The 22,631-nt window shown below is 38.2% G+C and overlaps 1 protein-coding gene across 1 annotated transcript; it reads right to left on the reverse strand.

Moving 5' to 3' along the window:
• Positions 1-1,654: 1,654 nt before the first annotated feature.
• Positions 1,655-16,969, reverse strand: LOC143028405 (glutamate receptor ionotropic, delta-2-like). The gene is made up of 13 exons (XM_076190436.1): positions 16,854-16,969; positions 16,704-16,742; positions 14,481-14,644; positions 12,596-12,773; positions 11,052-11,237; positions 10,622-10,780; positions 9,942-10,095; positions 7,943-8,066; positions 7,345-7,435; positions 5,977-6,097; positions 5,169-5,319; positions 4,705-4,819; positions 1,655-2,419 (listed from the first exon to the last, which is right to left on the reverse strand). Exons 1-13 carry the CDS (start codon positions 16,902-16,904, stop codon positions 2,327-2,329), a joined length of 1,626 nt encoding a protein of 541 aa, XP_076046551.1. The 5' UTR covers positions 16,905-16,969; the 3' UTR covers positions 1,655-2,326.
• Between the last annotated feature and the right edge of the window lie 5,662 nt (positions 16,970-22,631).

Below are 22,631 nucleotides of genomic sequence, written 5' to 3' on the forward strand. Positions count from 1 at the left end.
AAGGATTCCTAGTCCTTTCCCTGTCCTGAATTTGTTGCCTCATATGACTCAAGTGGATAGATTTGGTGGCAATATTTTTTCCCCCCACCACAGGGTTTAGTGAAATGAGGAAATGAATATTCAGAGCAATGGTACAGGACAGTAACAAGAGTGGGGGACAGCATAATGGAGGGACAGTTGCAGAGTAATAAAGTATCATCAATGAATAGAGATTTCCTCTACCATAGACAAAATGATGTGTGGCTCTAGTCCATAGGGGCACCTTATATAGACCCTAAAGTATCAGCTGCATGCTACTTAGTAGCTTTTAACCATACAGTAACATGCAGAAATATCCCAGATGGGGGTATTGGCTTGGTAACATGCAAAAATGGCTGAAATTGAAATGTTACTGGTAACTGCTTCCCTCCCTCTTCCTGCTAATAAAAGCCAGTGACATAGAAGCAGTCCTAAACTGATACAACACAAATGAGAGTCCAATATATCTACCCAAAGATATATGGGAGTTTTTGAGGACTTTTGCCAGCTATTTTGGAGCTGTAGATTTCCAGTCGGTGAACTCAAGGTAACAGCTATTACAGTGAATGGTCCAAACACAATTAATGTTGGTGTACAGTCACAAGAAAAAAGTTTTGATCCACCAGTTTTTTACAATACAAAATTAAAATTCTTTGACAACTTTTTTCTGTTCAAGAATATTAACTGTAACCTAGATACTACATAGGAAAATATATCACATACTTGACAAAACAGAAAATCACATTGGTAATGTGAGACCTATAGCTTGGTTCAAAACTTTTACTCATGACTACATATGGTCCATAAATATTTGCACCCTTGTCTACAGCAGCGTTTCTCAACCAGGGTTCCACAAAAGGTTATTGTAATAATGTAATATAGACATCATCCTATCTAACCTATTATTATGATGAAAATTAAATGAGAAAGATATGGTATATGTGTTTTTTTTTGTGCAGGGCTTCCTTGAGACATGCAATTTATTTTAAAGGTTACAAAGGGGTAAAAGGTTGAGAAACGCTGGTCTACAATATGATTAAAAGTAGAGGCCAAAATTATCTCTAGCTCTAGTTGATTTATTTTTCTAAGTAGAAAGACCAGTGAACAGGGAGAGGAATAAACCACAGTATTTTTGAATTGTGGTAACCATAGATGAGAATTGCTACACATATTGAAACTTGTATGTGGAATCCTTATGTTATGAGGTTCCATTTGTTTTTACTGATGTGAGCACATCAGCCAATCCTGAATCTCAAAAACATCTTTGATTTTACCTAAGGATAGTGATGACTGAATATGAAGGTCTTACACAATTTGAGCTATATAAATAAATGTATATTTTATGTACACATATATATTGTGTATGTTTGCTATGTGTACCAATGTTTTCAGCAGATCATTGCCATATACTTGGGTTATATTCAAATAGAATATTATAAATGCTGAATTTGTGAAAATATGGATTTGGTGCTATGGAAAAAAGGGATTCCTAATATGGATGACCATTTATGGAAATAACATTAACTGCAGTAAATAGCATTCAGAACACATGTAAATAATGTATGTAAATAATTTATTATGAGCAAGATGTTTCTAATAATATATTGGAAGCATGTAAATAATAATGTGTCTTAACAAAAATTAAAGGGTTTTTCTATCCTTTTGTGATTGTAAAGGTGATAGTATAGTATTGTTTTTTGGAGAAAAAGTCATAAGATAAATATATGTTGATGTACATGTAGGATTACAGCAATGTAAGTACAAGCAATGCCACCACATAGTGTTAGGGTGTTTGAATGTGATGCAGTTGATGAATTCAAACTGATTGGTCTGTAGCTGCATACACACAATTTATCTCCTTTTTTTCTAAAATGGGAACAACATTTGCCTGCCCCCAAGCAACTGGCACAAAACCAGTATCTACCAACTTATATTTCTGTTAACTGGTTACAGATCTCAAATTTACACTTATACCCTTGTAAAAATGCACCAAGGAAAAAGAAGGAAAACAAAATAGCTCACAGATAGTCATGTTTAGTAGTCAGTAGGTAAAACAAGAATGTAAGGAGGTTGCAATTAGCCAGGAAATATGGAGTTGGGGCTTGTTTTTGGCCAAGATCAAAGCAGTGACAAGAACATTGGGTTATTGCACCCATTACCAATGCTACATAAAAATAACTACAAATGTGGAAGGAAGGTCATTTGAGTATTAGTGAGATGAAATCAATACAGTAAGTGTGAGATCATTAAATTATCAGGAGGTATATTAAAAAGTTGTTATCCATTCTAGATTACAGAGGCCAGTGGTTCAGGAGGTCCATTGTGTACTCAGCATCTCGATACTAAAGACAATGATGCTGACAGCAATGCCCAGGAACCACAAGTAGAAGACAGCACGTGCCTGGAGAAGGGATAGAGGAAGAATCATATAAAAAAGAAAAGTGAAAATAGTCAGCCCAAATGATACCCGTTATTAACCCAAACAAAATCTATAGAGTGGTGCTAGAATGAGAGGTCCACATCTATGTCTATCTATTCATTAATCATATAAATGATCAGTGTGTGGGTTATGTTCAGTTGTACATCTATGAAACCAAAATCTACTGCCAAACTGAGATCCCTTCCAGACTAAAGTTACACAGCATCCATTTATGACTATAGACTAATCTACATTCAGAGATATTTTCTGTCAGTTTTGCCCACAACTTGAAGTTCTTTTGATTAGAATTTCACTTCTAAGGTTGTATTTGTATTATGGCACTGATAACCAGTGATAATCTTCTGATAATCTCCAAAGAAATCTCTAAGATTCTACTATTCCTCCTTTCTGCCACCTTCCTTAAATCTCTCCTTTACCATCAACTCCATCTCTATGATACAATATTGTCTTTATAGATAGAAGCTATCTATATACCAAAAAGGTTCCTCCCTATTATATGGGAGATAGCCAGCCAAGGCCACCCACCCCACTCCTATCCATTATCCATTTGTTTCCTTTCTATCTTAGCTCCTCGTGCATTGAGGGTCATCCCTGTCTCCAGCCCACCGCCCAGGTCTGATGCAATGCAGCAAGACACAGCACATTCACATTCTCAGTCTTGTTTATATCCTTCATCTTATGTGGTTGCTAGGCTGGATAGAGTGAGAAGCGAGGAAAGTGGGGGTGGAAAGGGTGTTCGGAGATAGGGTGGACAAAAGAATATTGGGATGGTTTGGACACATGGAAAGAATGAGGGAAGAAAGATTAGTAAAAGAGGTGTGGAAGGCAGAGGTGGAAGGAGTGAACATGAAGGGGTGACCAAGGATGAGATGGATGGATGGGGTAAAAGGGGCATTGGAAAAGAGGGGAATGTCTGTTGAGGAAGGAATAGAAAAGAAAGAAGATGGGGTGAGTGGAGAATAGTTGTGTATGAATGATGTTGTGATGCATGGAAGGGAGTGGGTGGGGGGATGGGAAGGTGAGGGAGTATGTGTGAATGATATTTTGACGCAGTCTGAAGAGATTTCTTCCCATCTTCTCTTTTTCTGCATGAGGGGATGGAGAGGGGGGAGGGTCACCAATTAAATGAAGTGGCCTTGCTAAGGATGTGCAGTCTTGCTACACTGCTTCTGACCCAGGGCAAGAGGTGAGATGCAGGGATGACCTGTCATCCAGGAGGATCCAAGAAAAGAGGGAGGGAGGGGTGGTGAATGGGAGTGGAGTATGTAGGGATGAAATGGGTGGGAGTGGGTTTATGCCTTTGACTTTGGCTACCTACCTTGTAAGGGGGAAAAATTCATTGTCATATGTATGTATCTTATGTGGAGACCACACCAACACTATGTATCCCAATCTTCTTTTTCTTCTCCATTGTCTCATCCATGTATTGAAACACCACTTTAATGTTTGTCAATAGTCTATGCTTCACCCACAAATCTGCCAATATATTTGTTAGGTGATAAGTTATCTATGACCAGCATTCCCAGATCCTTCTCTTCTTTTGTGTAATTGGTATGGTGTATGGGAGGATGTAACTGAAAGGAGGAGGGGAACAAAGAGGATAACTGGGAAAGAAACCCAGAACCCAATAGTGCCTAAGAAAGGTAGTTAGGTCCTCCCATAGATCTCTCTGGAAAGAAATTTTAGACTGCTGTCTGAGTTGTATTAGTGTCATACTGTTTCTCAGTCACTAGACACAAGTAGTATGAGGGGTGAGCAGTTGTCAGTTCTCCTGATGTGAAAAGATGAAAGAAATACAGCTGAAGTAAATAGAGATCTTTGGCCCAGTTTGGAGACTAAGTTTCAATTGCTCAAGGTTGACCTTCAAATGAAGATGACGGGGTTTATGGGTTTTGAAAACGGGCAGCAGAACCACAACTAGTAGTTACCTGTCACTGGTCCCTTCACCACAGTCTTATTATGCATACAAATTCAAAATACAGGCTCTGAATGCATGTAACTTCCACTGTTAATTCATCCTCTTTGACTACTACTTTATCTGGGAGAAAATTGATATGCATACCCAAAAAAATCTGTCCTTTACATTTGCAGCTCCCCTTACTTTTTGATTACTGAATGAAGTATTCCCTTACTTGATCAAACAATTTCATACCATACTATTTCTGTTCCTGCCTTGGTGTGTGATCTCACCAATAGACAACAGGGGAGGGTTTCCAATCTTCCCTGGAGGATGCAAATACACTTACCTGACCAAGGTTGAGTGGCTCCAGCTCTTTGCGGATCAGGGTTCTGGCACAAGGCACAGAGTAGTGACTCTTCCTTATCTTCTCAATTATGCCATAATAACACAGCCACTTGATTCTGTAGGTACGAAAAGAACAAAAAATACAAAAGTATGGGGGAGGGTCATCTGGAGTATGACAAAAGGGTGAAATAGTAATTGTGGAGTGACTGATGAGACTGTTCAATGTATGTCACAGGAAGGGAAGTGGCTTGGTGGTTGTGATAAGTACATATATAGTCATTTCCACTATACAAGGGGGGAAACAACAACACAGAAAAGACTATGCACTCAAACTGGCACAGATGCAAGATGGTCAGCCACTACCCAGTTGCAGGATGGCTCCATGTAGTGTACAGCTATATTAAGAGATGTGTTAGTTATTAAAAAAAATTGTACTATTTGTGTTCTTTTTTTTGTTGTGCTTACGTGTTATCAATGCGGTAACGAAGTGGGGAGTTCTTGGTGTAGAAGAAAACATCAGTGTTGGTCCTGACCACCCATTTGGAGACATAGAATTTGCACATTCCTCCAGTGTTCTCATAGGGCATGGCTCGACCAAGCACTGAAGAAACACTGTCTATGTTGTGGAAGACAAAAAAAAGAGATGGAGAGGATATTATCATGGGAGATATATGGTTATTTATACACTCACTGATTAGAAAAGGATGGGTACCATTATGTGGTAACAAAATGTCCTCACTGATAACTCTTTTTATTAAAAATAATAAAAAACAAAAAGGGAATGTTTAACATATACACTATTATTCCAGCATATGCTGGCTGCATTTAAGAAGTACCTTAGCTGTGTTCAAGAAGTTAATATTACTTATTGTTTTTGAATGAATTCTGAATCATGTTATAGCTCCACTTAACCCCTTCATTACCGACCCATCAACTTTACGTAAACAAACGTTTCAAACCGTCCCACGAATGGCTGGAGCCTTATGTTTGTAAACACAGACACTTGCCACCACGTGGGTAGAAATAACCCAGAAACCGAGGCCTTGAGAGCCCTCAATACACACAGCTTATAACGGTGACACGTGCGTGTCACAGGGAGCACGCTCGGTTCCTGGCGGGTGCACTCAGCTGTGACACGCAGGTGTCACAAAACACACATCCGGTACTCAAGGGGTTAAGCAAGCCAAAGCAGTACTCTATTTTGTAATCTGTTTCTAATTTCCTGTGACTGGATAGACTGTAGATACATGCAAACTTTAGGACCTGCTTCTACCTATGGATGCCAGCTCTCCAGCATGCAGTCGCTGAAAGTATTCCCAGCTACTTGTGTATTTGGCAGGGTAGTCCAGGATGCGGCTATGTAGTTCCTTGATGATGCCTGTGCTGTCTGGGTCCTGTAAATTCAAATTGATTCCATTACAAAATAATCACCAGGTGCAATGGATTCATTGATCAATAATTATCGCTTAAGAATTACATGGATATCAGTGATACTGACAGATTGTAAGTGGGTCAGGATTAGGCATAAAATTCAATAATGATAATGAATTACTACCAATACTGTTATTATCATTACAGTAAGTCCTCGTTATACGGTACATATGCGTTCCTGAAAACCTTACTGCAAATTGAAATTACCGTATACCGAACCCATTATAACATGTAATAATAGGATATGGCAGATGTACCTTCTCCCTGCTCTTTCCTCTTCAAAATATCTAGCGGATACCGTATCTGTGAATTTTTCTTACCATAAATAGAATTGAGGGTAGTAACTACCAAATACTGTAACTGTGAATTTGCCGGATAAAGCATTACCGTATAAGGAGGACTCACTGTGTTACTTTTCTTTCATCGACTCAGTCCATACTTCTAAGTGAGGTAGCTGGACACAAGTGGACCCCAAAATGAAGTGGTCAGTCAACTGACTTGCTGTTCTGGCACTTCTTACAGGAGATTCATAGCTCCCAGATAACTAGCAACATCAGACTGGTCTATGGGTCACTCAAGAGATTTTGTAAAGGATTATAAAGAATTATAAAGGAGGAGCATGCCAACAGGAGACCTTTTGGTTCATAACTAGGTCGGATGTGGAAAAAATTATAATAATGATAAGTAAATAAATAAATAAAAATTATAATAATATAAATAATAATAAATGATAATCAAGCAAATAATAATAAACAAACAGATAAATAAACAAATACAGTGAGTCTTCCTTATACGGTAATTCTTTATCCTGTAAATTCACAGTTACGGTATTTGGTAATTACTACCCTCGATTCTATTTATGGTAAGAAAAATTCACAGATATGGTATCCTCTAGATATTTTGAAGAGGAAAGAGCAAGAAGGTACATCTGTCATATCCTATTATTACATGTTATAATGGGTTTGGTTTACGGTAATTTCAATTTGCGGGAAGGTTTTCAGGACCGCATATGTACCGTATAATGAGGACTTACTGTAATATAAAATAAATGGTAGACAGGTGTTGTTGTTTGGGTGGGGCAAGAGTGAGGCAGTGTAGAATAAGGTGTGCTAAATCTCCAGTATGGTGTCTACATCTGGGGCAATTTCATTCTCACCAGACAAAGTCTGTATTCGTGCCATTTCAGTGCAGGGTGATAGAAACTACTTACTGTCATAAACTGATAAGTTGCAGATCTACTTCGAACAACAGGAGATATGTCACTAGCAAGGAGGTCTTCAAGGGAGTCAATGGGCTTGGATCTGGAATATATAGCACAAAAAAAAAAAAAAAAAAAAAAAAAAAAAAAAGGCAGCCCATAGGTAATTGAATCAATTTCATCAGTGTTCCATGTTCTGTACTATATTTGAAATACTATTTTGATGCCCTAACCACTTTAAATACAATATTTACATTGTATTATGATAGTTTTTCCTTCAAGTTTTCAGACATTAACCAACACTTTATAGTAATTACAGTTAAGAGACTGGGTGGAGGAAGAATAAGCGAAGATGGGCTGGAACTTTTTTATTGCTTATACGTTTCGACCAACTCGGTCTTCTTCAGCTTACTGAAGAAGACCGAGTTGGTCGAAACGTATAAGCAATAAAAAAAAGTTCCAGCCCATCTTCGCTTATTCTTCCTCCACCCAGTCTCTCAACTGTCTAAACCATTCATCTAATTACAGTTACTTTCTTTTGGAAATGAATTGGTTATTGATTTCAGGAGTGCAATGGCACCTTCACCCTGTTTAGAAATCACTGCATTACCTGAATGGAATGGCTAAGTAAGCAGTGACGTAGCCACAGTAGAGGGCATGAATGAGGACAGACACAAAGAGTCCACAGGTTCCAATCTCTCTCCATCCCCATGTTTTGGTCCAGCGGATGTCACCTTAAGAGATTGAGACAAAGAACAGTTGCACTAATGATGAATGTACAATTCATGAAACAAGAACCAATGTAAAGCTTAGAAATATGTACTTATATAATTGTCATATTTACAAAAAGAACATCTATAGGTCCCTGTCTCTTGTCCTCACCAATCAATCTATACATCAAGAGTTTTTCCCCCTCATAAGGAAGGTAGCCACATCAAAGACATGTATCTATTCTCATGCATTTCACTCCCATCCACCACCCTTTCCTCCCTCTCATCTTAGCTCCTCATGGATGACAGGACATCCCTGTATCCTGCCCACTGCCCTGGATCAGAAGCAATGTAGCAAGATGCAGTACATCCACAGCAAGGCTGCTTCACTTAATTGGCAAACACTACCTGTCTGTCCCCTCATGCACAAAAAGAGAAGACTAATAGATATAATACAAGAAAGGGATGGGTGGGCTGATTGTGTTTTCCTAGATTTACAGAAAGCCTTCGATAAAGTACAAAAAAAAAAAAAAAAAAAAAAAAAAAAAAAAAAAAAAAAAAAAAAAGGAAGACATAGGAGGAATACAAGTTAAATTACTAAACTGGATAGAGAATTTCTTGCATCGCAGAAAAATGAGAATATTGCTCAGAGAAAAGAATTCAACTTGGGAGGTGATTAGTGGAGTTCCACAAGGATCGGTATTGGCTCCAATAATGTTTGCTATGTGAATGACATGAAGATGTGGATTGTTACATGAGCTTCTTTGCAGATGATGCTAAATTGCTGAGGAAAGTGAATACTGAAACGAATTATGAATCACTACAGAGAGACCTGAACAAGGTTTGGAAATGGAGTCAGAAGTGGGAAGTAGAGTTCAACATCAAGAAATGTAGTATAATGGAGTTCGGTAAAACAGATAAAGAATATCAGGACAATATAAAATCGGAACAAAGAAAGTAAAGAAAGTGGGATCGGAAAAAGACCTGGGAGTAATTATCACAAATGACATGTCCCCTGATAAACAGATAAACAAAATTATCGGAAATTCTTATAACTTGCTAAGATCAACATAGGTGGCTTCTACCTACTTAGACGAAGAAATGGTTAAAAAAAATACTAGTCGCACTAATAGGGTCTAGACTGGAGTATGCTGTGACACTGTGGTCACCCAGTACCAAAAAAGAATATCAAGAAAATTGAAAGAATCCAGAACAGCCACGAAAATGGCCCCAACACTTCCAAACCTGTCATAGCTTCCCTTCCCGTAAGATACAAGGTAAATACAATAATACAATAAGCCAAACAATACAAAACTTCTTCAGAGTGACATGCAAACTATCCCACACCAATACAACATGGACAACATTCCAAAGTTTCTTTCCAGAGATCTATGGAAGAGCTCAAGGATTGTTGCCAGCCAGGGGTTCTTCCTTACAGACCCACTTATGCCTCAACTTTTCATAGGAGGAAAATGCAGAGCAGAGAATCTCTAGTCCCTAACTTTGTCCCATTAAGCTGCCTTGTACGACTCAGACGAGAAGCACAGTGGCAGAATACATTTCTCCCACCACAGGAGATTAGTCTTTCATCCACAAGGAACTGAGATACATGGGACACCAAATAGGTACTGGATAGGTGTTGCATGGGTGAAGGTTAGGTGTACGCTTTACCTTTGGTCACCCCTTTTAAAAAGGGGAAAGGGGCATATGCATTTATATATCCAATGACCCTTAACTGATTACAACTTCAAAGTTACATCAAGTCATCTGGCAACAGCTGGGGAAATAGTCAAAGTATCCACTGAGCCATGATAGGTGAATCAAAGGGCAAGATTTGGTTTCAGTTGATTCCCTCAACTTGATGATAATATTGTATACTTTATGGATTTTGTAACTTACCTTGGTAGGTGAGGATTGCGAAGAAAATGAAAGCATAGTTTCCTAGCCCAGCTGGAGATTCAGCTGATGACGATGCCATATGAGAATGTAAGTTTGCCAGGATGAAGAGCATCAGGGCACTGACAAGAAGAAGAAGTACCACAGCAACCCATACCTGCAGAACAGAATATTCTCTAACATACTTTTGTAATTTCTTGAAACCTCAACACTTTGAGTGTGATGAGGAATATGATCAGCTGCAAACAATTGCCTTGTAGTAGTCACAGTAATTACACAAGTCCAAGCTCATAGTGAACAAGTAAATTGAGATTGAAAACTTTGGCATATGGGTTTTCCTTAAATAAATCAAATAATCTAGTGGCAGCCAGAGTAATCATAGGTAGTTCTTGGCTTAAACAACAGATGCATAAATAGAGATGTCATGTAATGGCCTTTTCATCTTTAGTTAATTTTCCCATATGAATACATGTAAGGTGTATATGTGTGTGGGAGGTCACATTCTTAAGACCACAAGTCAGGAGCTGAGTTTCTACTGAAGTTGAGTAGTTTTTACTTATGATGTGGATATGTGCTTTGTCTCCGGCATGCTCTTTCAATATTCACACATTATACACATATTAGACAGTTTTATTTAGCTGAGAGAATTATCCATCACTTAGGAGCTTCAGGATCTATCATACCTGCACACTAAAAACCATAAGAAGGCCAAGTTCATTTTGCACAAAGTCTGGTGCCCGGGACATGATGATAATGGGATCCCAACTAAGAAACCTGCTGAAGTCTGCCACAGCAGATCTTGTAACTGTCGAAGTCATATCCATGATTCCCCACTCAGCTTCCTTAGTAATCAAAAGAAAGATTCACGTAAACTAAAGGTTTACTCTTTGAAACAGGATACATCATACTCACAGTAACCACAACAAACCTGGCATATTTATTTTGCAAAACTCAGGTAAGCCCATACATATGATCTTATGAATTATTCAGTAGTTTTTTCTTCTGATACTTTACTTTTATTTGGCAGTAAAACATAAATCTAAGAGCTCTGCAGCCCACATGATGTGATCACTTAGTTACATGACTGAACAAGGGTTAGCACAAGCAGCCCACCTTCCTGTACAGTGCTCCCACTATACCAGTCCACGTTCCATTGGACATAAGGCTTCCAAATCCTACAGTGAACATCATTTTTGGCGTGAAGTCCAAACGCTCCTGTAGCAAGCGACCAAGGTCTGCCATATAACCTTTTGCATCTTCCAGCTTGCCCCCAGGATCAAGTCTGAACACAGCAGGTTTCTACAAAATGATGAAAAGAGTAATTCATGTTTAAAACTAGGATCTGAAAACACTGGGAGATAAGAAGACAAAGGAGGTAGTGAAGTAAGGAACTTACTCTTGAAATCATTTAGTTACTGCCCAAACTATCACATTTGTCTTATGCTCAAACAACCAAAGTTAGTGGTCGTCACATATAGTTCTTATGTGATGAGTTCAAAAGCACTGTAACAACACACACATAAATATATATACATATACAAAAAGGCCTTTCTCCCTTTATACAGGAAGTGGCCTGCAAGGGCATGCACTCATCCAACACCTACACCTACTTGTTTTCCCTTTCATCTTAGCTCCTTGTGGATGAAGGGCTATCCCTGTCCCAAGCTTACTACCTGGGACAGAAACAATACAGCAAGACAGCACCTCCATAGTAGGACTTGACAGCTAAAAATTGTTCATCCCCATTACTTCATTAGTGACCATTCCCTTCAGACCACAACATTCCATTCACAAGCAGCCTCCACTCACATATGTTTCTTTCCATCTCCCTTTCCTGCTCAACAGGCATTCCCCTTTAGTATTTAGTATCATTCTAGTGATTTATATTTAGTGTATGTATTTAGTATCATTAGATGTTACCCACTTCCTAAGAATGGAATCAGGGGCCAAAGGCCTCCTGCAAGTGAGAAAAGAGGCATTGGATTGATTAATTGATACAGGAGAGATTTGACAGTACAGTAGAAACAAAAAAAAAATTAAGTTAAGAAATGGATCAACACATTCATTGGTACCAGCCAAGTTGATTACCTGATTAAATACACTAAAATCTTTCCTATATATGCTCCGTTGAAATGGGGTGCTTTTTATATGTCCGTGCATCTTATATGATATAAAATACAGTAATAGGTTGGGGTAGTCTGGCAAATACTTAACAAAGAATGAAAAGTCTCTGGTGACTACTTCTCAGCTGAACAAAATTGCTTGGTGCTAATCATAACTAGATTCATATCTAAACTTAATACCATAGTATCTAAGAATGTAATTTGTGATAAGCTATGATAGAAAGGAAATAAATGGGTGGTGGATGAGATTGAGACGTATCTGTCTTGGCTGGCTACTTCCCTTATATGGGAGAAGAAGCCTGTTTTTGGTATATCATATAGTAGTAGTACCCTACGGAATACAATTTATGATCACTCAGTAAATAAAATGTCTTTCAAGATGGAAATTTCAATATTGTGCAGACCCCTGGAAACATTATGGGGTTTTGCCAGCATTGACAAAATTTAATCTCAACTGATTTGAATTGTGTCTCTTACTCCTTGTTGTACGAGAAATACATATCAAGAAATGAGAAATCAACCAAAGGATGTTACCTGGACATAGCTTATTTTTATAAGTCGACCTCGGAAAGTTGATGGAGGCAATGGCCACAGCCCATGAGGCCATCTTGGGGAAATACGAATTCCCCTGAGTGGAGACCAATGCGCTACTAAGCTGAGTTTCCGATCACCATTGCCAAATTCTTCGACAACATAGATTGCCACACGCTTACTGAAAATTGGACATTTGATTAGACTGTACATGTATAGAAGAGCTCTCTATCCTTCTATGCATATATTTATTTCTTTAATAAGACATCACAGACTGAATCAATTAAAGAAATGCAGTTTAAGTAATATATCAGTAAATATGTTTTGAAATGTTTCCTATATCAAAACTGATATTAAATAGGAAGATATGAGGAAGGAGACCAGTGGGTCACCCAAGATATGGATGGAATGATAACATGAAAAAGGATTTGGAGGGATTTTTAGAAAACGAATCACAATGACAGTAAGCAACTGGGGACTGACGTTGTTGGTGATGCATGGTGGAAGTGGTCATGGATCATGCAGTTTCCGTACCACCGGAGTAAGTAATGTTTCCTATACAGTGAGTCCTCCTTATACGGTAATTCTTTATCCGGTAAATTCACAGTTACGGTACTTGGTTATTACTACCCTTGATTCTATTTACGGTAAGAAAAATTCACAGATACAGTATCCGCTAGATATTTTGAAGAGGAAAGAGCAGGGAGAAGGTACGTCTGCCATATCCTATTATTACATGTTATAATGGGTTCTGTATACAGTAATTTCGATTTGTGGTAAGGTTTTCAGGAATGCATATGTACCATATAACGAGGACTTACTGTACTTGAGTTCAGGCGCGGATATACGGGGGGGGGCCCAGGGGGCCCGGGCCCCCCCTTTTGGCTTTGGCCCTTTGGCCCGATTCCATTTCAGTTCACTATTTCATTTATATAATCCATGTTTAATCCATGTTATAATCCATTTTTATTATCATTGTATAATTTATGGAACCGCCGTCTTCTCTTTGCTTAGGCTGCAGTGTGAATAATCTTTTCAGTGTAATAACCTTTGCATGTTACTTTTAAGGCTACTATTATAGGTAATATTATAAAGTATAATGCTTACTGTCTTATATATATATTCTACATTTAAATTGAGGTCTAATGTCTCTAGGTCTCTAGCTATTAATTTCTTACTTTCAATAAAGTTTTGATAAGATACAAAATTCCTCTCTCATTTGAATCCGAAGAGAAACACTGGCACCTAGAGCAGATGGTTATGCCCATTCATTTAGGTCAGTCCGCCAGTTATTAACAAATAAGAATCCCGTGAGTGGAGAAACGGTAATGCTAATGCTCGTTAAACAACCGAAAATTCTGCCGTCGGGCCCCCCCCAAACTTTGTTCCTAGATCCGCGCCTGCCTGAGTTACAGGTTTAACATATAATCATATCAACCAATATGTGAGCTCTACTTTGTATTATACACTACTAACACTTATTTTCTCAGATATGACACATACACAAATGTTTACTCTGAAATATTCTGACAAATTAAACCTAAATATCTGTAGTCAATAGATTCTACATAACCACCAACTTCTACTTCATGTATTATATTTTCATTCATAACTGCACTGTAAAAAATTACTATTGTCAATACAGCTACTATTCCAAATATCTGTAACAACTTTGTAATCACTGTGTACCACTGCCAAATGTTTGCCTTTGTATGCACATGACAAGTCATCCTACAAGTTATAAATTTCACTGATCTAATATCTACATTAAACTATCAATTTTTTGCCTATGTATGCATATGGCAAGTCATCCTATAAGCTATTAAACACAATTTCCTAACTTCTGATGAATAATAATCCAAGATTTGCAGGAGACTCGTACACTTACTTTTCTGTAGCGCTGACTACTCTGATTAAAAGTCCCCTAGTTCCTTCCACACACGACTCCATCAACTCCTGTCCGAGGGAGGTGATATTGTTTTGGGCATTGCTATGCTGCTCATCAAAAGAATTCCCCTCAATTTCTTGCAACACCCATAGCCACTGAGTGTTCTGTTTGGAGAGAGAGAGAGAGAGAGAGAGAGAGAGAGAGAGAGAGAGAGAGAGAGAGAGAGAGAGAGAGAGAGAGAGAGAGAGAGAGAGAGAAAAAGGGGGGGGAATGTTTAATGAAATCTTTGTAAAGGAAAACCATCATAATTTGTATAAAATCATACTATATTTGACTGCATGTTAGTGATTTGATGCATGTGTGAACCAAAAGACTTGTATATGTCTTTATAGTTCAAGTACTCTTAAATCTATGTTGAAGCCATCAATCAAGCTGCTGTATCTTCAGTTTTCCTTCAAGTTCCCTACATTTACAAGTTTAGACTGATAATATATAAACATCACTAAGTAATAGTTCAAGCCTCAAATACTTATGTTACAAGGTCTGTCAGAAACTATATATCAAACAAGACAGGTCAGTCAAGAGCTGGGGTAGAGATCAATCTCAGCAGTTCAACCATGATGCTGAGAAATCACTGATGAAGGGCAGAGACTAAGGCATGGAAATGAGCAATTAACTACTTCAGAAAATAGAACAACGAACCAAATTTGAATATTGCCAGCTCCAGTTTTGAGTAATTTGACTATATACTCCTCCAGGAAGCCCTACAGTACTTGAGTAAATGTTTGGTTCTTTGCAAGATATGCGGTATACTCCACTCCAGTCATTCCTAAACAGGTAAGAGTTGTAATCAGTCAATCAATGACAGGTTGTTGTTGTTGTCGTCATGCCCTAGACTATCTGGCCTAGCAGTCCCGTCTCCCTTAGGAATGCCACAGCTGGAACAGGATTTTACAACAAATCCCTTAAAGAGTGTATATGGTGTTGTTGGTGTGTGTGAGCACAATGCAGTCTTCCATAATGTGTTGTATAGTATGGGAATAAGTATTGTAACCTGGACAGTTATCTGTCATGCAGTCATTCAGCCTCTTCTGGTGGCTTAGAAGGATTGGATGGTGGACATGTCATGCACATTTTGTGAATTGCACAAATCATAACTATTCATAAAGTGTGCAGCACCAATAATGAATTCATAATTGGGTGCACAGATAAAGAATCCATTAGACATGCACACATTACCGAAGTGCCAGATGAAGGTTGGGAAATTTGACCTCTGACATGAGTGATAATAAGATGTGGCAGCACATAAAGTTACCTAACATTTTATGAATCTTCATAATGTGTGCATGTCTTATGGATTCATTATATGTGCACCCAATTATAAATTCACTATTGGTGCTGCAAAATTTGTAAATATTCATAATTTGTGTAATTTCACAAAATGTGCAAGACAAGTGGACTATGTCCTTTCGGGAGAGAGAGGGTTCAGAGGGATGTTTATCAAAGGGTCCTGAATGCAGCAATGTATTATCTTCTGGTCTGTTGGTGGAGCAATGAGTGACATGATTACAAATATACTTCAGGAGGCTGGTGTCTGGTAGTTGTGAAGGAAGAGATCAGAGTATTTGTGTGTGATATAGGTATTTGGGTGTTGTTTTGATGTTTTTTTTTGGCATGTGTGGGTGTTCTGTTATATAATGTAGTGGGTGTGCTGTGTTTGTGGAGGTTGTGGCAAGTGTTTGTGGGCTTCTTGCCACAGCCTCCACAAACACAGTACAATGACAAGTACCTCCATGTGGTGGTCCAGCAAAATGGACAGTGAAACTACCCATTTTCAAAACTTGTCAACCCACTTACCTCTATATTAGGAGGTGGAGCCCTGAGGAGCAAACACGTTGTCTCTTGACTGGACCCGGTATTTCTCTTAACCAACTTCAACTGTATTTCTTAAGCTTTTTTACACAAGCACAGTTGACAATTGAGAACTACTACCTTTTCCCTACCACTTTCAGCACGTACAGCTAATGGCATTGAAACAGTTCCACACTAATACAAAACAGACATCAGTCCGGAGTTTCTTCACAGAGACCTGAGGAAGGGCTTGGGGACCAATGCCAACCACTGTGGGGCTGTGGCTTGTCCACTTTGTAAAACTCAAGGTAATGATTGATTTATGCCCACCTCCCATTGCAATTGAAACATTTTGGTCCCATTTCTACTTGCCTGGATGTTCAGCTTCAATTTGTCGTATACGGATTTTGCCTGCAAATTTAAAAAGAAACAATACGTAAGTAAATACGTCCAGTGTATGTGTATACTATGTATTATTTAATTCCTCTGCTTTCAAAGGGGCACCTAAATAACAACCCATACCTTATGAAATGGTGTATAATATTCACCAAGAAAATCGCAAATTGCGTTCATGTACTATAATTTACAAAATATTTAATTTTCTATTGTTATATCGCCCAGCTGTGCACAACTGAAATAATACCTAATATTCAGACGACCTAAAATATCTTCAGATTGATTAAAGAATTCTGTAATTTGCGAGTTCTTTTTAATCTTTTTCCATACATATGTTGAACTAAGATTTTTTTATTGTTTATTTATTTTTACCTTAAAGTGTGTGTCCCTTTGCTGGGTGAAATGAAATGTAACAGATACAGATATCTGCTGAGTCCCCATGTCAGTTGATTAAATCACTGGATGGAGTGGCTGTCAAGCATGTCTGATAATAATGGGCGAGACTTTTCCTTTCTATCTGTGACCAGATATTCTATTCATCTTCATGGTACCCTTTAGTATAGCGTTTCTTAACTTTACCAAACTTTAGCATACCCTATAATTACTCGCAAACATGTTTCAATACCCCAGATTTAGAAACACTGTTCTAGTATCAAAGCGGTTAAAAATTATCTCAATTCACCCCCGATTCATACTGGGTGGTACTTTCCTTTTCATTCTGATCACCACCAGACTATTTTAGTCATCTTGGCAGTGGTCGTTCGTGTGTAGGCAATGCCGAACTGCAGCACCCCCTATTTTCACCTCATGATATTATCGATAAAATTAAATATAAGAAGTATTTTTCTTTTATTCTTTCTCTGTGCTTATACATTATATAATCCCTTAAGCTTAATGTCAGTAGCCATTCCCTACTTGAATGGAACTGCTCGTCGAAACGATTCCAACGACGCTTTGTTTGGATGCTATTTGCATGCGCACGTGTTGAGATAAGACTTGCATTAGGTACATTAGAACATAGGAAAGGAGATTGCAAGGGACCATAAGGCCTACTCTAGGCAGTTCCATGTCCATTACCACCTGTCATCCTTATCCATAATGTTATCTGATCTTCTCTTAAAACAGCGCTCACTACATGGTTGTCACAATTTTTGAAATTGTGACACCCGGCTCGCTGTCTCCCCTTCCCATTTTCTCGTCTGATTTCTCACCGTTACGGGCACTCGTTCCCTATACTCGGGGGAATTACCAGAGTCCTTAAGACTTCTAGTAGCTACATCCTGTCCTTTCTCCTCCTCTTTATCCTCTTCAACTGTCGTGCCATTTTTGACAATCAATTTCAGTGCCTTAACGAAGGGAGAGACTTCTAATTATCTAGAACCCCCCCCCCTTTTGATTCGTGTTCTCATAGCCAAACTCAACGGTTTTCGCGCCCAAACACCCCCCCCCCTGCGCGCTGCCACATATTTGTTTTAAGCTAGGCAATTAGAATAATTAGGATTGTGTCTAACACGCTCGTGAACAGTGTCTACATCAACGAACAATTGCAACTGTGTCACCTCCCACATGAACATTATTCGTAGTACCCTTCACAACTAGGGACGGAGACGTAGAACTATTGGCAACGTCGGAAGCCGGCTAGCGGGCATCTTGACCTGACCTGCCGCAGGACACAAGCAGTCTAAGCATCGAGTTCATCAAAGGAGGTCGGACCGCTCGTACTCGGAAGTCCAATCGTGTCCTTTCCTCCCTCATGTGACTGTTGGGGATTTTCATCCTTGTGAGCCAATCGAGTGTCGATTATTTGGGTACAAACCCCTCAAGCAAAAACTCTATGAGTGTAGTGCGATTGACTGGGACTACGTCGGTGAAGTGACTTGCAAGCCCATCACAGCGCCCGCCCAGGCCGTCACCCCCCGGCCCCACCAAAAACGAAGCAGCGCCGGTCGGAGCTCAGCAGGAGACCACGCTAATTGAAGACGTCTCCACAAGCAAGACACATATTAAGTACTAATACTTTAACAATTTCTTAAGCTAGGAACGCGCGCAGGGAATAGATAGGATGTATGTATGAAAGCCAACTGTTAAAACCCTTATTTAATGTCAAGTAGCATATTTCTAGTGTTTAATTATTTAATTCATTAAAACTCACAATAGGAGTTCTGGGTTTCATTAGCCTAGGACGGTTCACTTAATGAGTTGTCCCATCATACCCCTCCCCCCTCTTTGATCTACTCTCACGCTTGCCTTGGAGGGAAGGCGAGTGGTCCCGAGATGTGATACAAATCGCCTGGACTTCGGTTCCCCAACTGCAGCTATCTTCCCCCTCCCTTCATCAATCACTTAAGGTACGTGTTACCCACACCACCTCATCTACCACCTTCTTCCACTGTCCAGGAATTTGCGTCAATGGTTACTAAACCTATTCCATTCGTTAATCACTGTTGGTAAACTAGTGCTTGCCCTATTGTCTTAATATGATGACCTTGCCTCCATCACCCATGTTAAAACCCTTGACCCATTTTAATTCCTCTATTAGATCACCCTGCACTCTTCGTCTTTCCAGAGATGTAAGTTAAGGTGTCTAAGCCTGTCTTCTTATGGTAAATTTCTATACCCTTGTATTATTTTGGTCACTCTCCTCTGTACTGATTCTAGATGATGTTCATAGTGAAATTACGAAACTTATATAAATCCTATTGGCAATTTTTATGACTACATCACAGCCAGAACGCTTTTTTCAAATCTAAAAAAAAAAAAAAAAAAGCATTATGAATCCTGAAGACTAAATGTACTTGCAGTGCTTTCAATGAAAAAAAAAAAAATCTCCATCAGTCACCCAAAGATCAAGGAGACAATCATTCATACTTTCGCGCGAAAGCCTGAAATGTAACAATTTAGTCTGGTAGTAATAATGTCATTTTCTTTTTAAGGATTTTATCACGTTTATGTATCATTTTTCGTTTTATGCATTTGTTCCGGTAGCGACAACTACGTGCACATTATACTAGAATTGTTACCCCGTTGAATACAAAGGATTACAAAAGCGGAGCATGCCGACAGGAGACATTTTGGTCCATAGCTTGGTCGGATACGAAAAAGATATGATAATGATAAAATAAATAAATAAAAATTATAATAATATAAATAATATTAAATAAAATAAATGCATAGGTATAGTTAAATAAACAAACAGGTAAATAGTAAATAATCAATTGACAGATAAGTAATTATAGATGAAAATCAAGCAAATAAACAAACAGACGAATAATAACAAACAAACAAATAATATAGTTATTTTTATTCTCCTTCGAATGCATGTCACGATAAAATAAACAAATGGACTACAATGTAGGTACTTGCCTCTAGCATGCGGGATATCATCCAGCTACGTGTTCCCATTACCACTTGGAGGGAAATTCCATCGTAGCCTATACTTTCCAACATTGAAGGCCATGCTTTTTCTGAATATAGTGCAGTTCTTATCCCTTGACGCCACATTTCTTCTTGAAGATATTCCACCGCATACCCTATGATATAACAAAGTTGTTATCAGCATTTGAAAGCGGTAAAATACCATCTAGTCTTTTAAATCTGTAAGGTTTCGAAATTTCTCAAGTTAGTTGAAGTTGTCCGATATTGGGTAAACGAGTAGTATCCAGACAATAAAACTTTCCAACAGGTTAATCACAACTATATTTTTGTGTTAATGTTTTATAACTAGGTTTGTCAAACACTATAATTATTCATTTTGTTATCACTTAATTTATCTATCTATATACCGAGAACTTTTTCCCCCTTATAAGGGAGGTAGCCAAATCAGAGGCAAGTACCTATTCCCACCCATTTCACTACCTTCCAACCACCCCCTCCACCCCTCCCATCTAGGCTCCTCATGGATGACAGGTTATCCCTGCATCCGCCAACTGCCCTGAGTCAAACGCAATGCAGCAAGACACAGTACATCCACAGGTATTTTTTTATTTCAACACATAGAGTGTAAAGTATAAAAATATATTTGTTGTGAATTAAATATATCAAACCCTGCGATAACGAATTTTCTAAAGATTTTTCAACAAGTCAATTTACATAATTTCTTTTACACGTCTGTCAAAGTCGTTAATCAATAAGTAGATAAAGGAATAAATGAATGAGTGAATGAATGAATGAATAAAAATAAACAAATAAATAAATAAACTAATTAAAGTGACTAGGACTATCTACCATGGCGGACGCTGGGGACACTATCCGTTACCCACGATCCTTCTAGTGTTTGCAGTTCTTTGCGCGAGTGGAAAGATGAATAACTTTCTTGTTTGGGCTAAACCTACACATATATGTATATATGGAAAATGTCTAGATAATTTATATAAAGTTAGATAACAATTCAATGACAAATTTCATCATTATAAAAAATACTTTGATGAAAACTAGCAACAGCTAAAATATTGCTCACACATTGACCATCATTGATGTCTGTATTTCTAATAGAAAAGTAGTACGAATTGTTAGATTATATAAATCAAATGAAATAAGATTAGATCAAATAAAATTAAACAATAAAATATGCCAACTATCAGATAACGTTGCAAAATACTGTCTAGTTCTTTTCCATAATTTTACCATCCATACAGTACATCTGCTCATTACCTTCCTGCGGCTCAACGATGACATAGGCTTGACGTAAACGCGTAGTCAGAACCATCTGGGCAGAGGCAGATGGTAGCATGAGGGCAAATTGGTCCTGGGAAAGCTGAACATCCATAGGAAGTCTTGATACACGCGTAGCTATGTTGCATGGCCACACTATGATACAACATTAACATTGCGTTATCGATGGTTAAAACATACATATAAAAAATGCAGATTTTTTTTAAATACCTACAATTTTTTTTACAAAATTAAATAAAAAGATGATGTCGATTTTAGTGTTTTGTGAAGAATTATAGGTCGAGTGAAACGAACGCGGAACGTCAAAAGTAGAATCCGTTTGCATCTATCCGGATTGAAAATGCGCTGAAAATTACTTTTAGAATTTGGCTTACATCCGTGTCAAACACAGTCGTTTCTATTGCAAAAAAGATATTTGTCTGAAGCAATATGAACCAATTACTCCCGTAGAAGCGAGAAAAAATAGGGTGCTATTATAGTGTGAGGTCTACCGCCATATGTTGCCTAATCAGGTGCAGACTGAGGTCAACCGCGTGACCCGCGTTCTTCCGAGACGCTCCCCGCACCTGTCCATTAAACATGTGTCCTGCCCAAATACATAAAAAACGTGACCTGTCCACGTGACCTGACCTAACCTAACCTATTTGTGTCATTCTTAGAAGACATACGAAGTGTGTATCGCTAGAATAAATGTATGGAAATATATAACAAGTTTATTTTTACATTTCTTCCTTTAATATGAATGTAATTAGAAATTCAATTATCTCAGTCATTCCTAGGATATGTACAGAATATGTAATTATCGCTAAAATTAATGTATGGAAATGGTAGACCTCACGCTATAATGCTAACGGGAGGTAGCTCTCACGCTATAGTGTGGTAGACCTCACGCTACAAGTAGTACCAAAAATAGTCCATAACTTGGCATGTTCGTAAGAACTCCAAATATATCTACAGCGCGGCTAAAAATACCAAGTAACATGCAAAAATATTCTTGGATATACAACAAAGGAATATATAAAATACTTTTTGTTTTGAATTATACATTGTTTATGTCAAACTTAAGGTACACTAATGTGCCATTCACGTGTCAGCCTCATCCTTACACATATCAATGAGCTAATAAAATATTTCTTAAGATACACATATTTGCATCTTTCAAAGAGATTGTTACTAGTTTATCTTCTTAAACTATATTAATTAAATTATTTAATACTACCATTTTGCATCATA

This window comes from Oratosquilla oratoria, chromosome 9 (assembly GCF_046742065.1).
Source record: "Oratosquilla oratoria isolate Oo_2021 chromosome 9, ASM4674206v1, whole genome shotgun sequence".
NCBI lineage: Eukaryota > Metazoa > Arthropoda > Malacostraca > Stomatopoda > Squillidae > Oratosquilla > Oratosquilla oratoria.